The sequence below is a fragment of the Camelus ferus genome, chromosome 16, assembly GCF_009834535.1.
Source record: "Camelus ferus isolate YT-003-E chromosome 16, BCGSAC_Cfer_1.0, whole genome shotgun sequence".
NCBI lineage: Eukaryota > Metazoa > Chordata > Mammalia > Artiodactyla > Camelidae > Camelus > Camelus ferus.
In genome coordinates, this window is record NC_045711.1 from 48,043,147 (window position 1) to 48,070,809 (window position 27,663).

At 54.3% G+C, this 27,663-nt stretch overlaps 1 protein-coding gene and 2 non-coding genes across 3 annotated transcripts in view; 2 read left to right on the forward strand and 1 right to left on the reverse strand.

Moving 5' to 3' along the window:
• Positions 1-467: 467 nt before the first annotated feature.
• On the forward strand, positions 468-539 carry TRNAC-GCA. Its single transcript has one exon. It is a non-coding gene; the product is annotated as a tRNA-Cys (tRNA).
• Positions 540-2,342: 1,803 nt separating this feature from the next.
• TRNAC-GCA lies at positions 2,343-2,414 on the reverse strand. The gene has a single exon. It is a non-coding gene; the product is annotated as a tRNA-Cys (tRNA).
• A 726-nt stretch (positions 2,415-3,140) lies between these two features.
• LASP1 (LIM and SH3 protein 1) overlaps positions 3,141-27,663 on the forward strand; it is a 39,198-nt gene continuing 14,675 nt past the window's right edge. The window contains exons 1-4 of the mRNA XM_032457901.1: positions 3,141-3,352; positions 10,711-10,805; positions 19,739-19,823; positions 26,629-26,736. Coding sequence (XP_032313792.1) covers positions 3,284-3,352; positions 10,711-10,805; positions 19,739-19,823; positions 26,629-26,736 — 357 coding nt within the window. The 5' untranslated portion in view covers positions 3,141-3,283. The remainder of the gene's footprint in view (positions 3,353-10,710; positions 10,806-19,738; positions 19,824-26,628; positions 26,737-27,663) is intronic.

Below are 27,663 nucleotides of genomic sequence, written 5' to 3' on the forward strand. Positions count from 1 at the left end.
TGTTGTCTGACCTCTTAGGGTAAAGAGATGAGTGGGATTGTGGATAAAGAACTGGACCTAGAAAAGACAGATTCGTACTTCAGTTCCCATGTTTTCAAAATTCTATGTCTTATTTGGAGTTTAAACATTTTTTTTAAATTGAAGAATAATTGATTTACAATGTTGTGTTAGTTTCTGGTGTACAGCAAAGTGATTCAGATATATATATATAATATTATATATGTGTGCATGTGTGTGTATACTTTTTAAAATTCTTTTCCATTATAGCTTATTATGGGATATTGAATGTAGTTCCCTGTGCTATACAGTAGGACCTTGATGTTCATACTTGGTCTTTTAATTTTGTTCCTTATTATTAGTAAATTCAATATCATATAGCAAGAAGAATCTAATTTTGAAGAAGTAATTCTCAAAACGAAAATTTTGGAATGAATGTAAAAAGGATTTACCAAAGATCGTCCAGTAGAGGGGGTATAGCTCAGTGGTAGAGCATTTGACTGCAGATCAAGAGGTCCCCGGTTCAAATCCGGGTGCCCCCTTACCTGCTTTTGCATTTTTCATAGTCGCTCTTCTTAACCCGGAACAACTCGAGAATCCGAGGTTTCTGACTCCAAAGCTCCCTGAAAGATCCTCTTGTCTCTTGCACCTGCTTAATTTTCTGTCTTCAGATATTCTCCGACTCCTGAGTAGTTAAGAGCAACACCCCAGAGGCTGCACATGGGTGACTCTACCACATCTAAGCTGGATACCGGGCTCAGTGGCGAGAAGCCCACTTGCACTCTTGGCAGGCAGGAAGAAGGCGCCAAACTATTTCCATCTCCGAGACCGTCTGAGACCAATTGCTTTACTGTTAACTATAGATCCTTTTTTTCGGGAAAAATGGAGTGCCGGGGCAGGGCAATATTATTTGCCTAGTTCATACTCTGACCAGAAAGACTAGACCAGAATCCAAGTTTAGAAGTTTTATATAGTGGCTAAGTTTAACAGGACCCAGCATAGATATAAGATAGAAGGTGAAAAGTGGACGGCTTTCTCCTTTATATTATCTAAAAGGCAGGGCTTTTGCCTGATAAACCTACAAATCTAAGTTTGAGGCCTGGTGTCCAGGAAAGGGGTGAGAAACTGGTTATTTCTCGGGTCTGGACTTTGTACCAGAGAGCAGCTCTGCTTAATCTCCATGTCCAGCTTCGCGAAGCATCTCACAGTCATGAGAGCCATGGGGAAAAATGCGTTCGAGGAGTATTCCCCTGGGGCCCGAAGGATGACAGAACCAAATTCCGAGTTTAAAATATCGCAACTGCCCCCTGACTCAAGAAGCATGCCTCTCCCTGTAGCTTTTATTTTTCCTTTTTTGGGGCAAAACCTAGTGGAGGGGGACGCCTTTGCTCCCTTAACACTTGGCGTTTTCCTCTGGCCCAACAGTGATACTGTCAGCCACGCAGCCAATCTGTCCCCATCTTTAGGTTATGAAATTCAAGGGCCTTGTATTACTAGTTTAGTGGTTCTCAAAGTGTGGATCTAACAGCATCAGCATCCCCTGGGAACTTGCTAAAAATGCAAATTCTCGAGGTCCTACTCCAGGCCTACAGAATCACAAACTGAGGGTGTTTTAACAAGCTCTCCAGGTAATTCTGACGCACGCTCAAGTTTGAAATCCACTGTATTAGTTTATATCAGTTTGCATCAGGCTGGAACTTTATTTTTGTGAATTAAAATGAGCTTTTGGGTCGGCATTGGTCATTTTTAACGTTCTCAAAGTGCTTTCATTCTGCCGGTGTCACGAGCAATAGGGAAAGGTGAACGTGGCATGTGCATGTCACCGGTAATAAAGAAAGCTGAAGTTGGAGAAAGTCTTTGTCTATGAGTTTCCTTCTCTTGACCCACCCTCACCCGAAGTGGAGCGCCAAGTTGGGGGTCATCTTGCCTTCTGAACCAGCGCCTCCAGCTGCCTGATATCTGGGGCTGCCAGCCGCCTGATATCTGGGGCTGCCAGCCGTGGCCGCAGAAATCCTGACACCTCTGGTGCGGATGATGTGGGTCATGAGCTTTTGTACCTGATTTGTACCGCTACTCACCCCTTCCTTCTGCGGGGTACTAAGTAAAACCGAAAGCTTTCCGCTACAGTTGGAAAATGAGGAAGGGATTTTTTTAAAGCTTTTTTTTTTTTTTTAGTATTTAAAATTTTTTTTTGTTTTTTATTGTTTTTGTTTGGGGGGAAGAAGAAGGGATTTTTGAATATCGTTTTTCTGTTTTCTTTATCCTACGATCCGATATTTAAAAAAAAAAAGCGGTCAAGAAAGAAGTTACATTAGTTACAGAGAGAAGAAAAGGAAAAGCCACCGAGGGGGCACCCGGATTTGAACCAGGGACCTCTTGATCTGCAGTCAAATGCTCTACCACTGAGCTATACCCCCGTGCCGCTCAGCCGTTTGGAGACAGCGATTTCGAGTGTTTGGAATGTTAAGCGATTTGCTACATCGAAGGTGCGATGTTAAGGGTAAAGAGAATGGAACGAAGGAGGAAAGGGGGCTAGGCGGAAAGCAGAAAGTCCTCGGATCTCGAAAACCAGGCGAGCTGCACGGCAGAGGCGCGGGGAGGGAAGAACTAGCCCGGGCTGCGAGGCTCTGAGTCCAGGCGGGAGGGACGGGTTCCGCCCTACCAACGTGGGAAAGGACTTTGGGCTAACAGGGGCGGGGCAAGGGTTCCCGTTCGGTCCGCAGGTTCATGCCAGGTACCGACAGGTACAAAGGAAGTCCCCAAATCTGGCGAATCTGGTTTGGCGTTCAGGAGGGTTCGAACCCCACAGTCGACGGGTGCGAGGGGTTTGCCCGCTTCCCGCAGCCCGGGCGCCCAGATGTGCGGCTAGACCGGCCCTGCGCCGCCTCTAGCGTTGGAAGGACCCTGGGCAAAGTCGTCTGTCCGCGCCTGATTTCCGTGTGCATCTCTCCCGGGCACCTTCTGCTTAGGAGCGCACCTTGGCGCTCACCTCCGGCCTGACAGTCCTCCCCGGAACCCGCCCCCGCGCAGCCCCACGTCTCCCGGGGAGCGCGCCTCGCCGCGCGCACCCCTGCCCGCGCCCGCGGCGCGTCCCCGCCCCGATACAGCCCCTCCTCCCCGCTGTGTTTATTAGGGGAAGGAGGGCGGAGGCGGAGGCCAGTTCCCTAGCTCCAGCCGCCGCAGCCGTTGCCTGTGCAGTTGCAGCCTCAGCCGTCTCCTGCCAGCTCGCTCCGGGGAAAGAGAACGCGCGCGAGCTCGGGCGTCCCCGCCCCACCTTTCCAGAGCCATGAATCCCAACTGCGCCCGGTGTAGCAAGATCGTGTACCCCACAGAGAAGGTGAACTGTCTGGATAAGGTGAGCCGCGGGACCGGGAGACACGTCTTTTCAATCCCCAAGCAGTGCTCCAGATCGGGGGAGGAGAGAGGGGCCAGGTCTATGCTGCTTCACCCCGCAATCCCGGGATGAGGGAGGGAGGGCGGTGTCATGGGGTGTGGGGACAGACCCCAGTCTGGAAACCCAGAGATCCGAGGCGAGTCAAGGAGTCCACGCGTGGCGGGCAGCCACTACTGGAGAAGAGTGGGCTCTGTGCCCCGGGGTTGGGAGGATGCAAGAGGGGTAGGGAAGCCAGGCCCCAGGGTGGGGGTGGGGGGGAGTGGGGGAAGGTTAGGGGTGCAGTCCCGCCCTCTAGGGCCGGGAGAGTGAGAGGAGACGGCCGCTCCCTCTCCCCGCCGCGCCGAGCGCCAAGTAGGCGGAAGCGCGGGGCGCTGGGGGAGGGGGCGGCGGGGGGGCGGGGCAGAGGTTGGGGGGCCCAGCGAAACCGTCCACTCTGGCCGCGAATGGCCCGGCTTCCTGGCCTGGAGATTGGGGGGCGGGGGCTATCAGCTGGTGAATGTTGCATCTGGTGAACTGGGCTTCGGATAAGCTCCCGAACCTCACTGCAAGAGCCCTTTTTTTGGACGACCAGCAGCCCCGTTGGTGGTTCAGCGGTTAATGGACTAGCAGACGTCCTCCATAGCTTCCCAGCCCCCACCTCAAATTAGAAGCCAACTCTCAGTGCTGGGCCGCCCAGCCAGGCCCGGGCGGGGTCGGGTGCTGGAGTCGGCGGGTGGGGGGGTGCTTCACGGAGATCTCCTGAAATTGTGCTCAGAGGCAGAGTCCGGCTTGTAGAACAAAGAGCGAAGTTTTCAAAGCAGGTTTCCCTGATGGAGGGTGGGGTTGGCTGAGTTCAGGGGAAGCCAAGAAATGAGGGAGGTGTTAGGGGGAAGGGACGGTGGCCTTCTGGAAATTCACTGTCCCCTGGGGGCCCTTACACGTCGTGCCCCCCAACCCCCGCCATCATGCTGGACTCGTTCATCTGGTTGCCATTATACTTTTAGAGGGGGGCGGAGAGTAGAACTGGGTATTTCCAGCAGTTTGGGGTAGGATCCGGGCCTCTTTCAAGCTCCCTAAGATCGCACGGCAAAACCCACCTCCGTTCTCCATCCCCTTCCCAGACTGGAGGAGAGGCCTCGGTGGTTTTGTACCCCTCATCGTGCATTTCACCCAGCTCCTAAAGCTGGCTCCAGGCCAAAAGATGTCCTCCTTCACATCTGGACTGGCAGGAGTTGGGGGGCATGAGGTGGAAGAGGGGTACAGAATCTACCTGGAGTCAGGTTTTGTTTGGGGAAGGATAGTTCGTTGGCTCCTTTGGTCTTTCCCCTCCCCCTTGGGGTTGGAGCTTCCCCTGTGACCTTTCGCCTCTGAGTCAGGGTGAGGGGGTGGGGTTCCAAGGTTCTGGAATACATTTGAAATTGCTCTTGGAGGAAGGGGGCATATAGGGCTGCTTCTGTTTTACTCTCTTCCTGGGCTGGGCAGAAGGAGAGGAGGGCCAATATTGTGGATATAAAGGATGTGGGTGCTGACCTTCCCAATGACCATGGCTGCCTCTGGAGCGCAGGACTTGAGCCTGAGGCACTAGCTGAAGCTGGCCATCTGTTCTTACACACTGGGATTTTTCCCTTTCCCTGGTGGTAGAGATTTTGGCCTCTGCATCTTGAGTGCCCTGTGCCCCTCTCCTCCACAGTCATGAGTTGGGAAGAGGCTGTGGGCACTTCACCCATGTGAGGTAGAAGCAACATATGATGGAGGGATTGCTAGCCCGGGAGTTGGGAGACTTGATCCCATTTCCAAGTCTGCTCCCACGAGCTTTATGAATGGCTCTAGGCCTCAGTATTCGCCATCTGTCGGTTGGGTATGATAAGGTCATTTCCTTGAAGGTGGGGCAGTACACTGAAATGCTTGTCAAAGTGCCCGGAAGGGGATGTGGTATAGACTGTGCCCTCCCTACCTTTCTGAGGTGCTCTGTCCAGCCCCACACCTGGCTCCCCCTGTAAAGATCTTTGGTGTCAGGGTGAGGGGGCAGGGATATTTCAAGGTGCCCTCCCCAGCAGTTCTCTTGCTCTCACAGGAAAAGGACATTCAGGTGGTTGCCCTGGGAAATGGGAGCTCTTTTTAGAGCTCTCCGTATAGGGGGTGGCCCCAAGACCTCACCCCCTGCACTGAGCAGGAGGCCTGGAATATCCAGATATTAGACTTATTCCTCCCAATACCCCCCCACCCCCGATTCAGGCAATAAGGACAGGCACTTGGAATGGGGACCTGATGCGTGGAGGACTGAGACTTGGTAGGGGGAACATTGGTCCTGTAGGCACAGTTGCTAACCAACTTCCCAAGACTTCCCATTTATAACAGGAGAGTCAAATTAGACTCACCTGTTTCACTACAACATCCGTCTGACACGATGTGACCCAGAGCACGAGCTGTGTCCTTGGTGTGAACCTTTTCTCCTCCCTGAGCCTTATCTCCCGAAGGCTTAGGTGGGTGATGGCCATGCCACCTCTGATGGCCACCTGTCCTCGACCTGCAGGACCCGTTGTGCTCCACGTGCTGAATAAATACCTACTGCTGGTGATGGTGTTTGAGGAAGGAGGTCGAGATTTGCTTCTCCAGAGGACTTAGGGGACAAGAATTGAGGGAGAAACAGGGTGACTCGGGCCAATAGACGTTCTTCAAAGTCCAACGACCCCCATTCCTGGGCTCTCAGATGTCTGACATTCTTCACTGGGCGTGTTTCCTCTAAGAAACTAATAGCCCTAGGTAATGGCTAATCTCACAATAGCTCAGGCTGGCTTGTTTCAGCCCCCCTTATCAGAGTCACAGACCCCACCGCCCTTCACAGACCCTAAACCTCTTTCCTCACCTACAACCAATCAGACTCGCGCACCCAAGCCGATCAGGCACTTTGTGACCCGACCTTAAAAAAGACCCCAACAACTGGCCCTCAGTGCTCCCACAGGCATCTCTCCTCTGTGTGGCCCACTGTTGTCTATGGCAGTGTACCCTAATAAACTCCTTTCTATTGTTATACTTAAGCTCTGGTAAATTCTTTTACTGAACCTGTGTGTCACCATGTCACAGGCGGCCCTGTTGTGCCCACAACAGTGACCTCACTTGCTCATTCAATGAAATATTTATTGAGCACCTACTTTGTGCCAGGCACTCTGAGGGCCTGCTGCAGGGCCTTTGGGGAGGGAGAGAGGCTGTGTCTCAAAATGTCCGTTATAGTCTGAGAGAGGGGGAATTTTGTCCCAGACCCCACTGGGAAACATTTGTATCTGGGGACCTGCGTTGTCAAGGGTATTGCCATGTCCCTCTCTGCTGGGCTCTTGAACAGAGGTGGAGGCATTTGGGAAGGGTAAATAATTGAGGGGCTGCTCGATCTCCTGAAATCCCCCCTCAGGAGGGCTCTCTGCCTCTGGTTGTGTGAGCCACCCTCCCCTCACCGCCCCCCAGCCCCCGCCAGGGGGCAGCAAGGTAGACGGAAGCTGGGCTGGATACAAAAAAGGAGAAAAGTCCTTGCAGCCCTGATGCTGCATTTCCCAGCTGAAGCTGAGAGCACCCCACGATCATCCCGTGACCATCCGTTCATAGTAGCTATGACTGATTGGGATGTGCCAGGCTCAGTCTTCACAGGAGCCTCACAAAGCAGATGTGATTGCCCCTGGAAATTACGAACCCCATCATCAGAGGCTCAGACAAGTCCTGTGGCTCCTTCCTTTCTCAGCCAGAGCTCGAATTCAAATCTAAAGTTCTTTGTGCTCAGCTCTTCTGCCTGTTGTGTTTGCAAAAATTACTTTTATTTACACTATCTCACTGATATCCATCGTGGTCCCTCCTCTTCCTGACCCTGGCCTGAGGAATGCTGAGGCAGCAGGAATAATACGCTCCCCCTGGGAATTTGTGGAGGTGCAGCCACTGTCTATGCCTTTAAGCCAGCCTCCAAGGTGGCCGACTGACTAGGCCAGGGTAGGGCTGGTGTTGCCCCTGGAGGAGTGAGAAACTGTAACCCTGGGTGACAGGAAGGGAGGGAGAGGTCTCATGCTCCAGCCCTGAGTCATAGGCAGCCTGGGTGTGGAGGGCAAGATACTAGGCTGTAGGCACATTGACCCGAAGTTCCACCACATTCCCTCACCCAGAGCTGTGAGCAGGCCGCTTCCCCTACCTCCATAGTGATTCTATAGAGGTGGGCTGGCCCAAGCCTTGCCCAAGTGCCAGGGATCTTGCTTCTGTCCCCATCAGCCTCTGTTTACCTTTCTGTGGAGTGGGTTGTAGCTTTGGAGCTGCAGGCAAGGGAGACCTGAGGATGAGGCTGGAGCCTAGGGTCTGGATTTTTGTGAATAGGGAAACAGTGGACTTCAACAGCAACAGGAAGGATTCCAGTTGCATGCCTCAAGGTGTCCTTTGCTCCCTGAGTCCTGAGTCCCAGGAATGCTTCTCTGAAATCTTACCTGTGTCCTCCAAGAAAGGGAGGACTCTTGCCCTGGGACAGGGCTCATGGGACAGGGGAAAGAGGCAGACAGAGGGTCATTGTGGGCTTGTATTGACTTATTTCCCTGACTGTGTCCTTCACCAGACTCGACTTGAGACAGGGATGGTTTTTTTTTTTTTTCTTTTTCATTTGGGGTCCCTTTGGGGTGCCCGGCCCAGGCTTGGCCCACAGGGGCTGTTGAGTGACTTGCCATCTTCTACCCTGGCTCCACCCCCCCTGCCCCACACTTTCCTACCCCAAAGAGGACACAGTGGCAGTAGCTGCTGGATTCTCCTCAACCTTGGAGCCCTCCTCCACAGAGGGGAGGGAAGGAAATGACGGGGAGCAGCTAGTGGTGCCAGGCTTGGAGCCTGTATCATCTCGTTACTCCTCCCAGCATCTCTGTGCGATCATGGTTTTAGCCCCACTTGACAAATACAGAGACCGAGTTCCATAGTTACCTTGAGGACACTCAGTCCACCCTCTTTTTCATTATTCTGCTCCTGAATCCTTTGTAAGAGAATAGCTGACCACTGCCCCAGCCGCTAACCTGTCTAACTGAGAGCAAGGGATGTCTGGGGGTGAGGTGGGAAAGAGCTCCTGATGGAAATGGACACCACCCCCATGTATGGGGTCCCCCCTCCTCCAAATGGCAGCTGGGAGGGGTCTTGTGGAACCCCTGGATGGGCTGTTGGCCCTGTACCCTAGTCTGGTCAGTGTGTTCTGCCCTCCTTCCCAAGGGACTTGACTCCAGGGTGGGGACCTGGCCCTTTGCTCGGGTAGAGGTGTCAATGTCTCTCCCTTTGTCTCCTCCAAGTCAGCCGGGGCAGCTCTGGAGGTCCCCAGTCCTAGGACAGTGTGTATTCCTGCCTATGTGTGTGTGTGAAAGTGGGTCATGGTCTGGATTCCAGAGAATGTTTTTCCTGGCAGGGCCCTGCGGGGGTAGGGGGAGGCGGGGGCCCAGGCAGGGGCATGTGCAGCTGAGCAGGCAGAGGCCAGCAGACTGGGTGGTGACAGGGCCGGGGCGCTCTGCCAGCGCCTCCCAGGCACTAGGGGAGGGAGGGAGAGGGGCTTTCACTTAGGGGGCTGATGGGGGCAGGGACGACCCTGTTCTAGTTTTCCAAAGGTGGGTTGTATGCATGGGCTTTTGCATCTGGAGGAGTCTGGGCTGGGCTCTGGGATAGGCCCAGATTGGGGTGGGGGCCAGGCTTACACCAGCCATCCCTTTGCTGCCAGACTTCCCGCTGGCCTGCTTCCCAAAGAGTGGTTCTCCTGTCGCTTCATTTACTGTTCCACCACTGGAGTGTCCTTTGGGTCTCCTTGATAGGGAAAATACCCTGTTAGACGGTGATTACCCCCCAAATTATCTCACGGTCTCTGGTTGGAGTGGGTCAGAGTGAGGGAGGTGAAATCCCAACCTCTCAGCTTCCCTGTTTCTGTCCCCTTCTCCGAAGCATCGTAGAAGCACCCCTTGGCTGGGAAACACGTTTTGAAAAGCACCACCTTGGGGGAATTTTTTGACAGGTGGCCAAGAATCAGGAGTGTGCCAGGCACTTCGGAAGTCTCCCTGGGCCCTTCCCTGGCTTCTGGCCTCTTTCTTTGAGAGATCAGGAGTGTCTCTCTTGACTGCTGGGAGATGGGGCAGGGACAAGCCGGCTGGGTCACCCCAGCAGCTCTCGATTTCCAGGTCCTGGAAGTTGGACTCCTGGTGGGTGCTGATCCCAGGGCCTCATCGGGGCGGATTTCTCTCATTTGCATGGATTTGCCTGAGCATCAGTGTTTCTTAGGATGGGGTCACCTCTGCTGCATCCTGCAGTTCCCCTGCCCTCATGGTCTTCCACCCTGTTCCTATCCCTCAGCTGCCCTGGACTGGTCCTTGCTTGGTTCTGGGTCCCTGGGCTTTGCTGGAGTCTTCCCTGTCACTCATGCTCAGTCACACACATTGTAGCTGTGGTTGGGCACAGTAGAGCCCCATCTGCACCCCAGCACACGCACGTGCGCGCACACACACACACCCTCCCGTGCAAGCTGCTGAGGTTCGTCCTTGCTGCGCCCAGCACCTGACATTCACTACTTAGAGGTGCCAGGTGCTGTGCTGAGGGCTTGGTAGGTCATTTCTTATTTAATCCTCAACGATCCCAAGAGGGATGTGTACTATGATTTGCATTCTATAGACACTGAAATGGCTCCAAGGTGTGGATCCTGACCAAAGCCACCCAGCTAGTCAGGGTGGGGCTTTGATGTCCACTACGGGGATGGGGGTCCACCCCCAAGCAGAGCTCTTTAGTGCATCAGAGGGAGACCAGCCCAAGGGTGGGAGAAGAGGGAGGGAAGGGTAGGAAGAGTGTGGGTGTGGTGACTAGAGCCTGGGTACCCACCCCTACTGTGGGTGAGGGTCCCTCAGGATGGGGAGGCATCAGGGCCTGTGTGTTGCTCAGGCCGAGGCGTGTCTCAAGGCCCTGGTGTAGGGGTATGAGGGCCTGGGTGTGTAGAGGCTGGGCTGTCCTCTTCTCTAGGCCTTGTCAAGGCCAAGGAGCTACCCAGCACGTTCAGCAGCGGCTTCTTAGCAACCCTGGCGCAGCTTTGCATAAGCAATGAGGCTTCTCCTGCTCAGGCAGTGGAGTGGTCTAGGGTAGGGTGGAGCTGACCCTTCTCTGCCTTCTCCCCCTCCTGACAGCTCCACTGGCTGACTGGTGAGGGGTGGGACCAGGGAGGGCAGTGTCCCCAGCTGCCAGAGCCTGTGACCTGAGATGTCCCCGGGGGCATGTCTGTGCTCCAGTCTCAAGGGTGGAGCGCTCCTTCCTAGGGCCTGAGCCCCGCTCCTGACTCCTAGTGTCTGATGGGTGTTCTCTGCCTCTGTCCCCAGTTCTGGCATAAAGCATGCTTCCATTGCGAAACCTGCAAGATGACACTCAACATGAAGAACTACAAGGGCTATGAGAAGAAGCCCTACTGCAACGCGTGAGTCCTGCCTCAGGGCGGGGGCTGGGGGCGCCTGGGCTGCCTCCCCGTCCTTCCCTCCATTCTGATACCCCCTCCAGGTGACCTGGCCCCATTTGATTCCCATTTTACAGAGAAGGCAACTGAGGCTTGAGGAGGGGAAGGGACTTTCCCAAGAGGCTAGTGGGAGGCTACTTCAAACCCAGGAGAGCAAGCTTGTTCTTTCCACTGCTCCCTGCTGTGAAGGAGGGTTCCAGCAAGGTCTTTCAGGAAAAAGTGGCCTCCCCTGTTTCCGCTCAGTTGTGTTCTCTGCTTGGCCTCCCGCATTTCTCTCTCCATAACAGCAGCTGCCTCCTCTCACCTGCCCAGTTGCAGAGGCTCTGGGCACTAGGCCTGGGGGCTCCTGGCTGCAGCCCTTTCTCATCATTTCTTGACAAGTGGGGGCAACGTGAAGGCATGATAGCTTTCTTCCCTGTCTGGTGAGGGGACTGCCAAGACCCGGTGTCTTTTCCAGTGGAACTGGTTTGGGATCTGTTCCTTCCCTACTGGGACCTGCAGCCTGGTCCGCTGCGGGGAGGTAGATAGAGGTGGGGGTCCCCCATCCCAGAAGGATCCCTCTATCCCATCCCATGCATTTATAGAAAATGCAACACCTTCTGAATTCAGGTTGACCACATGTGGGTCACGACATACACAGGACCTCAGCCACCCTACTAGGTGGGAGCTTCAGAAGGTCAAGTCACTTGAAGTAGGTGGCAAGATCCGTATTTGAGAAACTTCAGGATCTGACTTTGAGTCCTTTTTTTTTTTTTTTAATATATATTCTCAGTCAGGAGGCTTTCTGCAGCTGAAGTTCACCTAGAAGAGGAACTCTGGGATTTGTCTAGAAGGGGATGGGACCGTAAATCCCCCTCGCTGTACTCCCCTCCCCTGCTAATACCACAGCCTCATCTCCTTGGAGGTTGGAGGATTCATCAGGCACTGATTGCCTAGGGGCTGCTCGATGCCCACCTGTGCCAGGTGCTTCGAAAACAGATTTCCACATTGCCGAGAAAATCTTAAGCTGGAGAAGCTCCCTGAATGTCCCTGAATGTCGTCTCTTCTGGGAAGTTTGCCTGGGGTGGAGGGAGGGTCATAGCTCTCTCCTGGCTCCTCCCTCAGCTGCCCCTTCTCTCTTAACTTCCACTCATCCTCCTTCCCCTACCAACCCCTCCCACCCCCCCAAGGGAAATGGGACATTCTTCAAATTCTTAAGAGCTCAGACAAGCCTTGATTCTCTGCCACTTCCTCCCTCTGTTGGGGAGTGGGGTGGGGTTCAGCAAAGCCAGAGGCCGGGGCAGTTAACCTCTTGACTGCTGGACCACTTCACGCTAGATTCTGGGCATCCAGGCTCCTTTGGGGGCCATTTTGGAGACTCCACCCATCCAGGCAGGAGTCTGGCTGAGCCTGGAACCCAGGGGGTAGTAGGGACTGAGGCTTCTTCACTGCTCTTCCTAAGACACCAGTAGCCTAGAAAGCAGCGAGCACTGGGAGTTGGAGAAAGAAATCTGAGGTTTGTCCTTGTTTTCTTGATGTTTTCTCAGCCTAGTGCCAAAGTCCCAGCTTACTTTTCTTGCCCTCTTCTGGGGAGACTGCAGCAGGTGGGGGTGGGGAACTCCAGCAGGGGTTGGGGGGCTTCCAGGGAAGGTGGAAGATGCTGTTTCCAACCCACCCAGTCTCTCTTCTGGCTTCCAGCCAGAGAAGCAGGTTGACCCCTCACCATTCCCTCGGACTTTCCAGCCCTAGCCTCTGCCATGCTGAGTTGACCTTTGACCCAGCTGGGAAGGACCCTGGATAAGGGGCTGAAGACTTGGGGGATTTGTGGCCCAGCTGTGTTTCATTCCAGCTGCGGTAGCACCTTGCCCAAGGCAGCCACACTCCCTCAGCCAGTGTCTGCTGAGTGGTTAGTCTGTGCCAGTGGGCCAGATATGGGGATTCCGGGATAACCCAGATGTGGGCCCGGCTTGCAAGGGGAGCCCTCTGAGCCTTGACTTTCCTGTGGTTAAAAGTCCCTACTCAGGGATGTTGGACCCTGGACCAAAAAGTTTTGAATCCCTGCTGTGTGCCAGGCGCTGTGCTGAGTGTTCATGCTCATCTCTTCCTGTTTTCTTCCTGCCTTTGGCTCCATCCCCCAGTAACATTCAGGTTTTTGAATCCTGGGGTTTCCAGGGTAGAGCTTTGCCCCAATTCCCAGCCTGGTCTTGCTTTGTGAAGCTCAGGCCTGGCTTTTCAACACCTGCCGCTCAAGACCCACAGGGGCAGGTGATCGCTTCTGGCCCTTTGCCCGGGAGTTGAGCCCACCCAGTGAGTGAGTGCACGAGTTTGGTGTGCAGGAGGCCTCTACACTCTGTCTATTTCTGGCTTGTCCCTGAGCTGGGATCTCGCAGTGGGGCAGGCACGAGAGAAGGAAGCTGTCTGTCTCTCCCTGGTGGCTTCTCAGGACTGCGATTTAAGTTCTGAAAAGTGACTGTAAGCAGCAAAAAGGCCTCTTCTATTTCTCTCCTTGCACCAGACTTGTTTGGGGTGAGGTGGGGGAGAGAACACAGGCCAGAGCCCACAGCCGGCCTCCTGGGTGGTAGTGGGCCCCCAAGGACATGCATTTGTGCACGTGCCTGTGCGTATCCAGACACACACATGCCGCAGGCTGTGGGACCAGGGAAGAATGCCTAGGGGTCGAACTGAATAGACAGTGTTTGTGTCCATGCTTCCCAGACCATGGCCACTGAGCATTGCTACAGCAAGGTAGAGGTGAATATGCCTGCTTTTGCGCAGTAGCCAATGATGGATTAACCACTGTTAATCAAATTTTTTTCTTGAAGCTTCTAGGTAGGTGGGGTGAGCCAGTTCCCTTGGTTAGAGGAATATGTATGCTCTTTGTGATTTGTTTTGTAAATTACATTTTCCAAAAGTGGGGCCGACCTGTCCACACGTACAAACTGTCTCCTTTGTCTCCATGCAAATAGTTGAGGAGCCTGGAGGTCACAGCAGGGTGGAGGGTGAGGAGGAATGTTCCTTCCCCCTTGGGGGCCATGAAGCAATGGAGGCTGCAGGCCCGAGACAGAGTTGCAGCCAGGGGACCCAGCTTTTGGGGTGTCAAGTGAGGAACAGACATGGGCTGGAAAAGAAAGAGGGGAGACTCAGTTGTACCTCGCCCCTCTCTACTGGCTGCAGATATTTGAGTTCTGTCCTTCGCTTGTCTTGAACTGTGGGCTGAGGAGCTGAGGAGGGTGGAGGTGTCCCTGGTTCTGCTCCTTCCCCTAAGCCTCAAAGAGTGGGGTGGGGCCTGCACTGGTGGGGCTGGGCTGCTCGGAGTGTCTCTATCCTAGCAAACTGTCTTGAATCCAGCTGCTCTTTGGGGGTGGGGCGGTGGTGGGCAGATCCAGGACTGGGGTCTGGGGCTTTTCTGCCTCTTCAGAGTTCTCTGCCCCTGACTGGGAAAAACGGGATCAGATCTCTTGGGGAGCTGGAGGTAGCACCAGGAGAGAGAGTGGGAGGGGTGTGTGTGGTGTGTTTGGGATGGAGGAGTTCACAAAGGGGCATCCACAGTGACCAGTGTGGCCTCTAGGAAGCCCCCACCTCACTCTCACCCCCCTAATCCTTACACTCAAATGTCAGGGCCTCAAGGAACCTCAAGGATCACTTTGCTTCCTAACACCCCATTTCATAGATGAGGAAACTGAGGCCCAGTGTTCCCATGCCTTACAAACTTGGCAGGATCATTTCTCTTTATGTAGTGCCATTGGCTTTGATTTTTCATTTTGTCTATGACCCCTGAGGGCTGGTAGGTCCTTCTTCATGTCTAGCTTTGATCTTTTGGGCTGCTCATTTTTTTCCTCTGGTCAAACAATGCCTCTTTGTTGCTTCCTGTTTCCATCATTTCAGCCCTTTAGGCCTGGGGAACTGGTGAGAAACTGGGTTAGAATGGATCCCCCCCACCGCTTGCCCATGGGCAGTGCTCCCAGCAGGGGAATCAGTAGCTCCTTCCAGAGGCAGGATGTAGGGGCTGTGGGGTTTTTTTTCCCCCTTTTGGTAAAACCAAAGGCTCCTTGTTGCTTTTGTTGATGTATTTTTGTTCCTCCTTGAACAAAAAGCTGTGGTTTTTGAAGGGGTCTAAGGCTGGAAGCAGCAAGGTTGCCTGTAGAAGGGGGAGCTAGGCTTCCTGGATATCTGGTCTGTTCTTGTTCTGCTTCTGAAATGCAGCAAGTGGTAGGGCTGGGAGTGGGGCTTTGCCCTGCAAGCTGTCCCTGTCACCAGGAAGCCCCAGCAGGAGCCTTGCAGCTTCTCAGCATCCTTCCTGTCCTCATCGTCCCTCCAAGCAGGAAGGTGATGCAGAGGTCCTCAGGGATAATCCTGAGGGGCAGAGGCACCCCTTCTCCTGCACCCCCATTGGTCATTGTCTGGACTCTTGAGATCCTGCTTTAGACATGTTTTAAGGAGTAGGCGGCTGCTGACTGGGAGTGGCTGACAGACCCCAGAGGAGTCTCTCATAATAGCCAAGCTTGGAAACCGGTTGTGTTTGAAAGGGGAAGTACTTTGTTCTACATACACCCAAGCAAGCAAATCTTTGTCTTGAGTAGGGAGTGAGCTGGGGTCCACTTGAGAGAGGGATGTCAGCCTGCCCTTACGGGCATTTGTGGTGTGGGGGAGAGTGCATTGGGTCAGGTCTCTCTGTCCTTGACACTCAGCCTCAGTTTCTTTATCTGTAAAACGGGCACAGTGACATTGCCTGCCTTTTCTAGCCCACAGCCTTGCGGCAGGTTTCAAGAGAGAATGTGCGCAGGATACAATATATCAAGAAGTTGCTTTGTGTGCCTCTAAGTTCTCCTAGAAGCCTAGGCTACTGCGGACAGCTGCCTGATGGCCCTGTCCGTCCCTGTGCTTGCCCTAATGGATGCTGGTTCCCGTCCCCTGCCCCCCCCAGGCTTCCTGTCCTCGTGGGCTCTCCATGCCTGTCTCTTCCTCAGAGCAGCTGATGCTGCTGTGGAGGGCGGGGAGGGGCATCCGCAGAGGGCCCACCGCTTGGAATGACTAACAAGGGGCCGGGTGCAGACTGGCCCACAGAAGGGACAAAGAACAGCTGTGCTCTGGACCCAGCTTCAGGCCAGAGCTGGGACGCCCAGTTCTCCCCACCCTGGCCCCTCGTTCCTTCACCATGGCCCAGTCTGTTGGTGGGGCTGGCTGGGACAGGGGGTCCCCCTCTTCTGTCTTAGCGCCTACATTGGGATACACAGGCATCCATTCATCTTGACTGGGATCTGAGGGTAATGGGTGGGGGAGCTTCAACCTGAGGATAGAGAAGAGGGGGAAAGGTAGAATTCCCAGCAGTTGTTTCTGGAAGGAGGTCAAATCCTGGAGCCCTCTTGGAAGGCAGTCATGTTGGTGGGAGAGGGACACAGCACCGGTCTTCTTGTGTCCTGCCTTCTATAAGCAAACCTGGGGCACCCGTCTTCCTCCCCGAAATTGTCTACAAGGATCCTGCAGACACAGTCTTCTGGTTTTGCCCTCATGGGCTCCTCTGCAGTTGAGGACACCCGTGCTGTCTGTCTCTTCCCCCACCCCCACAGTCTCTGTCTGCCCGCTCTCGCCCTGCTGCTCTCCTGCCTGGAGCTGAGGATGAGGTTGCCATGGGAACCCAAAGCGCAGTGAGCAGGGGAAGGAAAGGCAGAGTTGTCTCGCCAGGGCTGGGGGCAGTGGGGAGGGGACAGGGTTGACCCAGCAGGAGGAATATAGCTGGTGCTCATGTCTGCCTGCCTTCCTCTGGCCTGGGGTCGGGGTTTAGGGGGCAGAGGTAAGAGACTGGAGGCTCTGGAGCCCCTCTTTAATCTGTTTTAATCTGATACAGGCTTAAAATCCCCCTCCTCCTCCCACCAGATTAAGCTGAGTCAACATCTAGGCTGGGCCCCCTTTCCCTTCTGATGGAATTAGTGTTCTGGCGGTGGGGGGCTGAGATCTGGGGGTCATGATGGCTCCAAAGAGAGGATGAAATACCTGCCAACCCCATCCAGAGGCACCCGCTGCCCGTTGGGCGTGCTCCTGAGACCCTCCTGAGACCCTCCTGGTGGAGTGTAGGAGCTGTGTGAATGTGGACCTGCTGGCCGCGGTGTCTGGGAGACATGCGTCGCTGCAGAAGACCTGTGTATATATTCGTGTGTGAGGAACCACACTGAGTGTGTGGGAGCCTTGGAATTGTGGTGTGGGGGCGCGTCAGGTGCGCATGTCTGGCTGACCTTGGGCTGCTGGAGCTGGCACTCCGTTTTAACCCTGTACGTTCAGGCAAATAGGAAACCCTGCGTGTGCAGGCTGGCTCCCGTGTGCATGTGTTTGCTGAGCCTGGCAGGCACACTTCCCCACCAAATGCTAACCAGTGCAATCTTCTCAGAACTGACCCTTCAGGTTCTGGGCCAGAGCTTCCCTGAAGGTCTCCTCTGTCGCTCTGCTTCAGGACCTAACCTCCCTTTTGTGCCACATGAATCTCTATTTACAGATGCTCACCACACTCCCCTACCCCCCAACCCTTGATGCCTTCATAATGTCTCTGATTTGGTGAGAGTCACCCCCCCTAGCCCTGCCTCCTAGGACCTCAGGGCCAGCCAGTTCTGCTAGAGATCTTACTTAGATCCCTCCTGCTGTTCTCTTTCTAGTCTCCAGGAACAGACTCCCGGTTGGTCCTCCGTTTCCCTGGAACTGCTCAGGACTTTTGAATGCAGCTCCTCAGCAGTGGGTGGAGCTGGACCAAGCCTGGGGACTGGACCCACAGCCTAGGCCCCACATTCATCCATGGGCCATTTCTATTGCCAGCTGCAGGCACCTGTGTTTGCTTTTGCGTCTCTGCTCTTCCCCCTCCTCTGCTCGGGGAGCCGTGGGCCTGGCTGCTCTGGGAGGTAGGACGCAGTTGGGGCAGTGGAGGCTTGGAGCACAGCTGGAATCCCCTTGCTGTGATTCTAGTTCCAAGATAGTGGCACCAGCCCAGAGGGTAAAAAGATTTGCCAGAGTCACCCTGTGAGATAGTGGCAGAGCCAGCGTCCTGCACTGTGCTCTTTATAGTCACATCCCCCTTGGTTGACTTTTCCAGGACCTCAAGTCCTACCCTTGACAGCGGGAAGTTTTGTGGGATTATTGACAGTTCTGGCTCAGGGCAGGGCAGGCAGCTGGAAAACATGCCAGGCTTGGTGAAGCACACAGAGGGGGGAGGGTGGCTGGAAGTAGGCAATCTGTCTCTTACCTGGGGACAGCCTGTGAGTCAGGCATCTGCCAGCAGTCACAGTTGTGGTGAGGTGTGGTCACCCAGCGCTAAAAATGGCCAGACCTTGGCCGCTGCCCAGAGAAGCCACCCACCAGTCCCTGAAATTGTTGGGGCCCATGTGGGCCCCCGGCCATTTTTTGTACCATCACCTACACACAAACCACAGTGCCTCAGGGCTGACTCTCCTTTAGCTGGTTTGCTGGGAGACTTTGTGTTGACCCAGTGGGATGTAGGAGACCCGAGTTCTAGTCCTGGCCCAACTAGTAGGACATTTGTTTATTCAACAAAATTTTTTTTTGTGGTGGAGGTACTGGAGATTGAACCCGGACCTCGCACATGCTAAGCATGCACTCTACCACTGAGCTATACCCTTCCCTCTCATTCAACAAATTTATTGAATTAAACACCAGGTACTATTTTGGGAGCTTAGGATCAATCAATGAGCAAGAGACCAAGAACCCCCTCACCTCATAGAGAAACGGAGAGAGAAAACAATAAACCGATGCAATAAATAATTATGAAGTCAGCTAAGTGCTAAGTGCCTGGCGCCAGCACACCGCTTCCTCCTCTGGGAAATGAGGGGGTTGGACCGGATGGTCCTGGAGGTCCCCGCAGGCTTGGCTCTGACAGTTGCCCTGGCTCCTGCTACCGCCAAGCCAGCCCTCTTTTTGGGGGACAGACTATGGTCTGTCCTGTGTCTGAGACTGGAAGGTTTGATGCAGGGTGCTGGGTCCTGGGAGATTGTTTGGGTACAAATCTGGATGTTACCCTTTATTGGCCCTGTGCCTTGGCCACATTTTTTAACCTTTCCAAGCCGCTGTTCTCCCATCTGTCAAAGGGGAACAATAGGGCGGTTGTGAGAATTTGATGAACTAAGGCATGGGCACCCAGGGCAAACGGCGACAGTGGTTACAGTATTGTTATCTGTCACCCGTAGGTGACCTCTTTTCTGGCCTCAAGCTGACCTCCCACCTACCTTCCAGTTAAGCTGGACCATGTTAGCCCTTTGAAACACCACTCTGGATGTGTGCATTTTTTTCTCTCACTGCCTTTTCCAGGAAGCCTCCCTGGATATGCATGTCACTTTCCTCTTGACTTCTGTCTCTGTATTCCTCCTGCCCTTCCTCTGCTTGATTGGTCTCTCTTTTTTTTAATTTGAAGTGTAGTTGATTTATAATGTTGTGTTAGTTTCAGGTAGCCAGCAAAATGATTCAGTTACACATATATTTTTTTCAGATTTTTTTCCCATTATAGGATATTACAAGATACTGAATGTTGGTCTCCATCTCTGGTATCAGCTGAAAGCTTTGTCCTGACCCCGTGGGCATCTTCTCCCCAGTCTGGCTAGGCCCTCCTGGGTACCTGACCTCCTTGACCCTGTGCAGTAGACATGGATTATCCCCAAACAAGAGTGATCTGACCCCCTTAGAGAGTGTCCTCCTGGCCTCCCTTTGGAGTTCCTGGTGGCTAGCCCGCCACTCAGGCCTGATGTGTCTTCCCAGTTTAGTCCAGGCTGAGTCTGAGAAACGCTTGCTTCCCCTTGTCTATAGGCGGTGGGCACTCTGGTCCTAATGCTGGGGCAGAGGCCATCCAAGGATAAGAGGATAAAAAGCCCAGGGGTTCCCACCCTTTCACCCACAGTGACCCCCTACTCTTTTTTTCTGTGCTGCAGACACTACCCCAAGCAGTCTTTCACCATGGTGGCTGACACCCCGGAAAACCTCCGCCTCAAGCAACAGAGTGAGCTCCAGAGTCAGGTGAGGGGGCAGGGCTGGCACTGGGGCCTGGCCTGTGTGGGAGGGGTACCCTGGATTTGGTAACCCCTGGATTTGGCAAGGGCTCCTTCCCTCTGGTTACTCAGCAAGGTCAAGGTGCTGAAATCCTAGCACCTGCCTAGTCTCCCCAACCCAGCTCCCACCCCGTGTGACTTCAGATTTCCTGACTTCATCAGAGGTATGGGTGAGGTAGGCAGGTATTCCACCATCACCCCCCTGCCCCGCTTCCTACCTAAAATAGGGCCCCTAAAGCCCACCTCCTCCAGGAAGCTGGTCTCCTCTCCCTCCTCTCTACTCACACCCACCCTTAAAGGAGGGCACTCGCCTCTCCAGGCTCAAGCTAGTCCGAGTTTATATGGTCTACCCTCTACTCCGAGGGCAGGCTGAGAAGAGGGCCTGGCTCCGGGGGTCTTGTCCTGCCTGTGTCTCCTTGGGCCTGATTTTCCTGAGCGCCTGCCAGGTGGGGAGCAGTGCACACCACTGCCGCAGGGGAGGAGACAGGATTCCTGTCCCAGGGAGAACTCTGGGGACACTGGGGGGTAAGCAAAAGGTCTGGAGTTTTTAGACTAGAACGACTGATCCTGCCTGGGGCTCTGAGAGGGCTTCTGGGACAAGCCTGGCCTGGACTGTTGGTGGCGGGGTAGGTAGGGGTTTAGCAAAGACTCCTTGGGGAACTTAACTAGGTAGCCAGGGTGCCCAGGGCCGGGAAAACGTCTTGGAGGATACACCTGGGCCTCAGAGGGGGATCTCTCCTGATCCCTCCAGAGTGGGCGTCTGCTGCCTGATCTTGTTGTGACTTCTCTGGGTCCCTGTCTCCCAGGGGGTCACATGAGGGAGGAGCAGCCCTGGGTCATCTAGGGCTTTCCATGTATTCTCTCACTTAATCCTCCCAGCAACCCTGTGAGGAAGGTGCTGATTTTCCCACTGTATGGATGAGGAAACTGAGGCTCAGGGATGGTAAGGGACTTGCTAAGATCACACAGGTAGCAGCAGAGGTAATCATCATAGTAATAGCTGACATATGGAGTGCTCAATGCCCTGGCGCCTCCAGTCCTCCCGGCAGCTCTGTGCAGCCCTGGGCAGGATCGGTCTCACTTTACGGAAGAGGAAATAAATGCTGATGGCTGAGTGCCGGTTTGTCTAACTCTGAGACTTGTGTTCTTTCCAGTTTTCCACCCAGCTCCCTCAGGAGAACTATCTGTAGCGTAACAATAAACACCAGACTTCCTTACGCTGGTGAGAACTTTTGTAGCTTAGCAAGCACTTCAGTTACTTTTTAGTTATTTCGTCTCATTTATCCTTGACCCGATTCCAGTGGTCAGACGAGGGAACCAAGGTGCTAGAGGCACCCTACTTTGCCTGTTGACACACACCCAGAGTGAGGTTTCAGGATCTGCTGTATTTTTCATTCCTGAGTACAGTGACCTTGACCTCTCCCATGTGTCCCATGGTGATGGGGAGTGAGCTGGGGAAGCAGCAGCTCCCATCTGCCAGCCCAGACCCCACCCCGCTGTGGTATGAAAGCCACAGTCACTCGGGGAGCCCGCGTGGGTACCAGACCCCTGCCAACTGAGGAGGACTGGTGGCCTAGCTGGCAGGAAGTTTTGAGACAGTTCTGGGGCCGGGGCCTGGTCTGCACAGGGAAGATTCTGGCCAGACTCTCACCAGGCCCTGATGCCTCCCTGGCCTCCCCATCCTGTAGGGAGCCCACTGGGGCCAGAGGTGGAGGGGGCTTCAAGGGGCAGGCAGACCAGAGCATCGTGGGGTAACTGTACTCACCACACAGCTTGAGAGGAGTGTGGGAGTGTGTGCATACACTCAGGCAGAGGCAAGGTGGACACACGCACACACACACACACCCCTACTCTCAGGAGAAATTCAAACCCTGCTAATTCCCTCAGCCTTTGTTGTTCCTACAAAAGCTGGGCTGCAGCTCTTTTGGCCCCTGGAACCTGATCCCTGAGGGGCGGGGTCTGGGTCTGTAGGAGGAAGCACCCCTGCCAGGGTCTGAAGGCCCCTCCGCCCCACCTGTGCCCCTGGTCCCCCTGGGCCCTGGCCCGCTGCTCACCTCCTGGGTCCTGGGTTCCTGTCTCTCTAGTGTGTGTTGGGGCGGTGGGGTGGGGGTAGAATCCTGAGAATGGCTGTCACTCTTAAGTAGGTCCTCGGGGGCGGGGTGGTGGGGAGTCAGGCCAGACCTCATTTAATCCTCACAACCACCTGATGAAGGAGGGACTCTTGTCCCCATGGTGCAGAAGGGGACACTGGATAGAGAGGCAATGCCCTTTGCCAGAGCCCCATGACAGGAGGCAGAAGTGAAGCCCTTTGCTCTTAGCTCTTCTGCAGCCTGCTGTGGCTCTCAGCCTGGTGCTTTCACCCACAATATGCACCAGTTACGGAGGTAGGGGTGGGGTTCAGGTTGTAGAATGCAGAATCTTAGGCCCCACCCAAGGGGCTTGTGGTTGGCAGTTCTGCGCAGGGCCCTGGAATCTGCATTTTGGCTGCCCTGGTGATTCTGGTGAGAGATTTCAGTCCCCCAGCCATGCTTTGAGAGGCTTGGAGCCAGGCTCTGGGGTAGGGAGGGAACTGCTGGGAGGGGTGTGAGTTAGGGCTCTGCATTGAGGCCACAGCTCTCATCCTCTGCAGTTGGGCTCCTGGAGGCTGGGGCTGGAGGCTGGGATAGGCAGAGGGTAGAGACTTGGACTCCTGCTCTCTTTATAAGCCGGGTTCTGTCTCCCCTTTCCCCCCAGCTACATTCTCTGAGTCTGGCCCCTTGCCTCTCAGAGCTTTTTTTCCCTGCCTGGTAAAGTAGGGACAGCAAGCCCAGTAGCCTAGAGGTTGAGGGGTACTGGGCCCGATGCTCTGAGGCTTGGAAGGGCTGAGTGGGCCTGGCTGGGGGTGGTGATGTTCTGGTTCCTGTGGGCCCCAGGGCTGGCTGGCAAGGCCTGTGGCTGGCGAGAAGGGAAGTGGGAGCCTCCTCTGCCTACCCTGCCCCACCCCACCCGGGTGTCAGCTGGTCTCTTTCCAGGCTCTTTCCTGGGCCTGAACTGGTGTGTCTCTTCTCAGTCTCTGGGAAGTTGCCTGTGCTATTTCAACTTTGTTTGTTTTCCTGTCTCTAGATTGGTTCCCAAAGTGGTACTTTGGGTGTCTGAGACACCTGGAGCCTTCCCTGTGGGGGCGGTAACCACAAAGCTGACCAGAAATGACCCTCTGGGTGGTCCTGCCCAGGCCTGCCTGAGGCAGGGTGCCGGTGGCTGGGGCTGAGCCACCCCTGACCCCACCCCTCCCCTGTGGGGCAGCTCTCCCACCCCCAGCCCTGGGGCTGAGTAGAGGCAGCAGCTTGGGTAGGACTGACCTGGGGGTGTGTGCGGCCCTGGCAGAAGTGCGAGGAAAAGGTCTCTCATTTTTCCCTCATCATCATGCCTCCATGGTGCCGTGCATTTGAAATGCCACAGGAGACAGGAGAGTGTAGCAGAGCCCCATACCCTGCCCTGCTTTCGGCAGGGTTCCCACTCTTATCTTGAATCTTGTGACCAACAAGGCAGGCAGCATACCTTGTCACTCTTACCTGGGCCAGCTGAAGGTCAAATCCTGGATCTGCCATCACTAGCTATGTGACCTTGGGCAAGTTATTTAACCTCTCTGAGCCTTAGTGCCTTCATTTATAAAGTGCGGAGAACCCCTGTCCAAAGGTTTTTGTGAGGATGTTAGTATATATTAGGCATTTAGAACAGTTCCTGACATACAGTCAACACTCGATAAATGTTCACTGTTACTCTTCTCCCAGAAACAAGAAGAAATGGAACTCGGGTGTAATAAAGCTGAGAAATACTAGACCTTTTGATGATTGCTTCCAGAACTGATCTTTTTCATTAGCTCTCCTCCCACTTGTGTGTGCCTAATTTTAAAACTGATTTCTTTTTTGTTAGAAGGGGGTGGGTAACAGAGTACGTGGGTCCAGTACATAGTAGGCACATAAGAAGTGGAAATTGTTGGTATCATTTTTTTTCAATAATTTTTTTTTAAAGTCATGATGTTTCCTATTATGTTGGGTCAGCAAGGCAGTTATTTTCCAAATTATACAGCCTGTTTGCAGATTCTGTGTCTACATTCAGTTTATTCATCATTCACCCAACAAACACTTACTTGTACCTACTGTTTGCTGGCGTGAGTGATGAACAAGATAGATCCTGGGAGAATAATTAATAAATCTGTGTAGAAAAGGTAGAGTTTTGTGGGCGGTGGTTGTTCAGGCCTGTGGAGCCTCAGGCATCATCCTGGCCCTGCCTGGGGAGTTTCCAGAATGGGAGGCTCTGGCAGCTCCCAGGCAACAGTCATCAAGCAGTAGTGCTAAATGCCAACCCTACCTACAAAACAGGTTGAGTAACCTTGGGCAGGTAATGTCCCTCCTCAGAGAACCCCGTTGGTCCTGGTGATGTAGCCCTAATGGGCTCCAGGCAGAAACCTCCTCACACTCCTGGTTCCCCACCTTTTAACTCTGCAACCCACTCCAGCTCCAAACAGCCTCTCGGAGAATCTTCACCTTGATTCTCCTTAGTCAGGACCTGCAGGTGCTTAAAAATGGTCACAAACTCCAGAGCTGGGAGGGATTTTAGAGATCAGCTGGCCAGCCCCTGTCAGGGGACCCAGAGAGGGGGACTGACTTGCCCAGGAACACACAGCAAAGTAGTGCTGAGCCCAGGCCTCCATCCTTTCTTGGCCCCCACTCCTCCCAGCCCCACCCTCTCTGGGCCGCCTGTGCCAGGAGTGAAATGAATTATCCTTCCCAAGCAGGGAGGGAGAGGCAGTTCCTAAGCCTGGGAACCAGCTGATGTCATTGTAGTGTCGCCATGGCAATTATTCCCCTGTACTAGGGGCCTGACCCTCGAGAGGCCAGGAAGTGGAGGAAGGAGTGAGGGACTGGCGTTTGTTCAGCACTTTAATGTTGACGAAGCATTTCCACACTTACCCTTATCAGTATGCATTGAGCCGTGCCATGTGTTTGCTGCTTAGAGCCACTGTCTGTAATCTGTACCGTTGATAAGAATGGGTGTATCATGATCCGCACTTTTTAGATGTGGAAACTGAGGTCTGAGAGGTTACGTCAGTTGTCCAAGGTCACTTAGCCGGTGGGAGACTGACCCTGGGTTCATATCAACTCCAGCTGGCTCTTTGCCCGTGTTTGGTGATAGGAAGCCCCCTCCCCATATTTTAACTGATTCCCATGACAACCCTTTTACAGGTGAGGAAACCAAGGCCTCGGGCTTCTGCATCTGGAGCTACATTTTTTTTAACTCTAAGTGCCTTCCCTTCCCTGATGCCCCCTTCCCAGAGGGTTCTCCCCACCCCCTCACCCCCAACACTAAGAGTTGCTCTGCTGGCCCAGGCCTTCCTGGAAAAGCTGATGCTGGGCAGTTCTGGGCCCTGGGGGTGGGTCGGTACCTGTACCCTCTGTGTTAACTTTCTGTCTGATAGGAACTAGCACATCCAAATCGTTGTTTTTAGTCTGGATAAGAAAAAAGGAGGTTCCAGAACTTTTTAGGAACAAGAACCCCATGGATAGGTGAGCTGGGGGTCCAGCTGACAAAAAAGGGCCCCTGGGGGATGTGCAGGGGAACCCACAGGTATGCATTGCCTATTGGGTCACAGTGCAGCTCAGCCCTGTGGCCAGATGATTCTACGCCTGGGAGCTGCCTGGAAATTCCCAAGGTCCTGGGCCTCATGTCCTGGGCTGACCTTCCTCCAGGACAGTGTAGCCCCCGTGGAGGGAATCCAGGCAGCTGTCAGGGCTTGAAACAGCTGGCTACCGAGGTAGACAGTGAAAACTCTGAAAGCCAAGAACAGTTCTCTGTCCCATGGGCATTTCCAGCCTCCATACTGTTCTACAGAACCCCCAGGGGAGGACAAGATAGTTTTCATATTTTAGTTCCTTTACTGCTCAGGAAGTCCTTTCTGCTGTCTGACTTGAGTCCCTCTAGTACTCAGGTTTCCATGGAATTCTCAGAAGAAGCGGGGCGAGGTGGGGGGTGGGGCAGCAGTAGAGTGGTAGGGGTCTATCCCAGAGCTTGGAAATGCATTCTGAAGTGCTGTCTGTCCCCCACTAATTTCATCCCCTCCTGTGGTGCTGACCTCAGAAGCCAGCCTGGCAGGCTCCGGGAAGCTGCTGGGGCCTGTCAAAGGCTCATTGATTGAGTCTTCAGAGTGGCTGTCTTACCGCCCTCCTTTCTGGGCACCAACTTTGTCCCTTGACACAGCCCTCACTCAGCTAGTCACTCAGAAACTCCCCCGGACTCTCGGCGGGTAGGGCCACATCCTGGCAAGGGTGAGGGCTGGGGCAGTCTTTGGAACTCTGCATAGAACCTTCTTCCTCTAGCCTTCAGGCAGGACGGGCCAGTGGTAAAGGGTCAGGAGTCAGGCAGATGAGGGTTTCATCCTGCTGCCTCTGGACATGTAGCTGTGTGACCTTGGGCCTGGGTCTTTGCCTCTCTGTGGCTCAGTTTCCTTGTCTGTAAAATGGAGCTAATAGTTAAGACTTAAGTGAGATAGTTCATGTAAAGGACTTGGCACTCAGGATACATTGAATACACATTAATGAATTATTATCATTAGTCTAACACTTTCTAGCCAAGGCTTCTGCTATGAGTTGGGGGGTGAGGTGGATGTCACTGCAAGAGGATTTCTGGTCAGGATTGTTCTCTTGGCTGGCTGCTGCCTCAGGTGGCTGCAGCCTGGGGCCCTCTGTGCTCCTTCTGCCTTGACTCCAATCCCTCTCCACCCCTCGGTCCTCCAGGTGCGCTACAAGGAAGAGTTTGAGAAGAACAAGGGCAAAGGCTTCAGCGTGGTGGCAGACACACCCGAACTCCAGAGAATCAAGAAGACCCAGGACCAGATCAGTAATGTAAGCGCCCTGCTTCCCGTGGTACCACCCTGACCCCTGCCCTCCCTTCTCGCCCTCTCCCTGCCCGTCTGGCAGACACGAATGAGGCCAGTTCTCTGCTGCCCCTGCTGTCCTGGGCGGGCCTGGCTATGGTGGCTCCTGCAGCAGAAGGAAGGGAAGGGTTTGGGATTCCCAGTTACCTTTTCTCTGTGCGCCCCCAGATTCCCCTTTTGATACCCTCTGCCCACATAGTATTTCTGCCTTGAAAGGACTGTACTTTGGGGGGATGTGCAGTGAGGGGCCTATGTGCTAAATCATCCCTGACTCCCCCAACTCTCTCTGGAGCTTTTTAATTTTTATTCCTGGCTATGGTGGGTGTTGGGGTCTAGACTGGCTGTTTTGTCTGAGCTCAAAGGTCAGAGCTGGGTGGCAGAGGTGGGGAGGGGCCGGCCTCCCCCTTGTCTGCCTCTGGGTGCTGACATAGCAGTCATTTCCGCCTCCTCCCCCTCCTCAGCTTGCTCTTCCTTCCTGTGTAAAAACCCCAGCCAGTTTTGCCCCGCTGGCTCTGCACCCCCTGGCCTGGCCCTCCTGGGCCTGGAGCGGACAGCTGTGTCTGGCTGTGGTAGGGCTGTGTGTGGTTAAGTGGGCAGCAGGGCCGCATGGCACCTGTGGCTGGGAAACAGGCCTCAGTTTCCTGTTTGGTGGAACCAAAGACCTGCAGTTTGTATGGCTCTGGGCTTGTGGGAAGGCTGCCGAGGGGTGTTTGGGCAATGTAGGGGTGGTGCACTATTGTGAGCCACAAGCATAGAGCATGGGCCACAGACCCATGCTGCACAAGGTCCTACAAAGGAAGGCCTGGGCAAGCTGTCTAGAACAGGAAGGGGCTGGCAAGTTGCCCAGTGGCACTCTAGGCCGAGGAACTGGGGATAGAGGCTGCAGGGGCCTCGG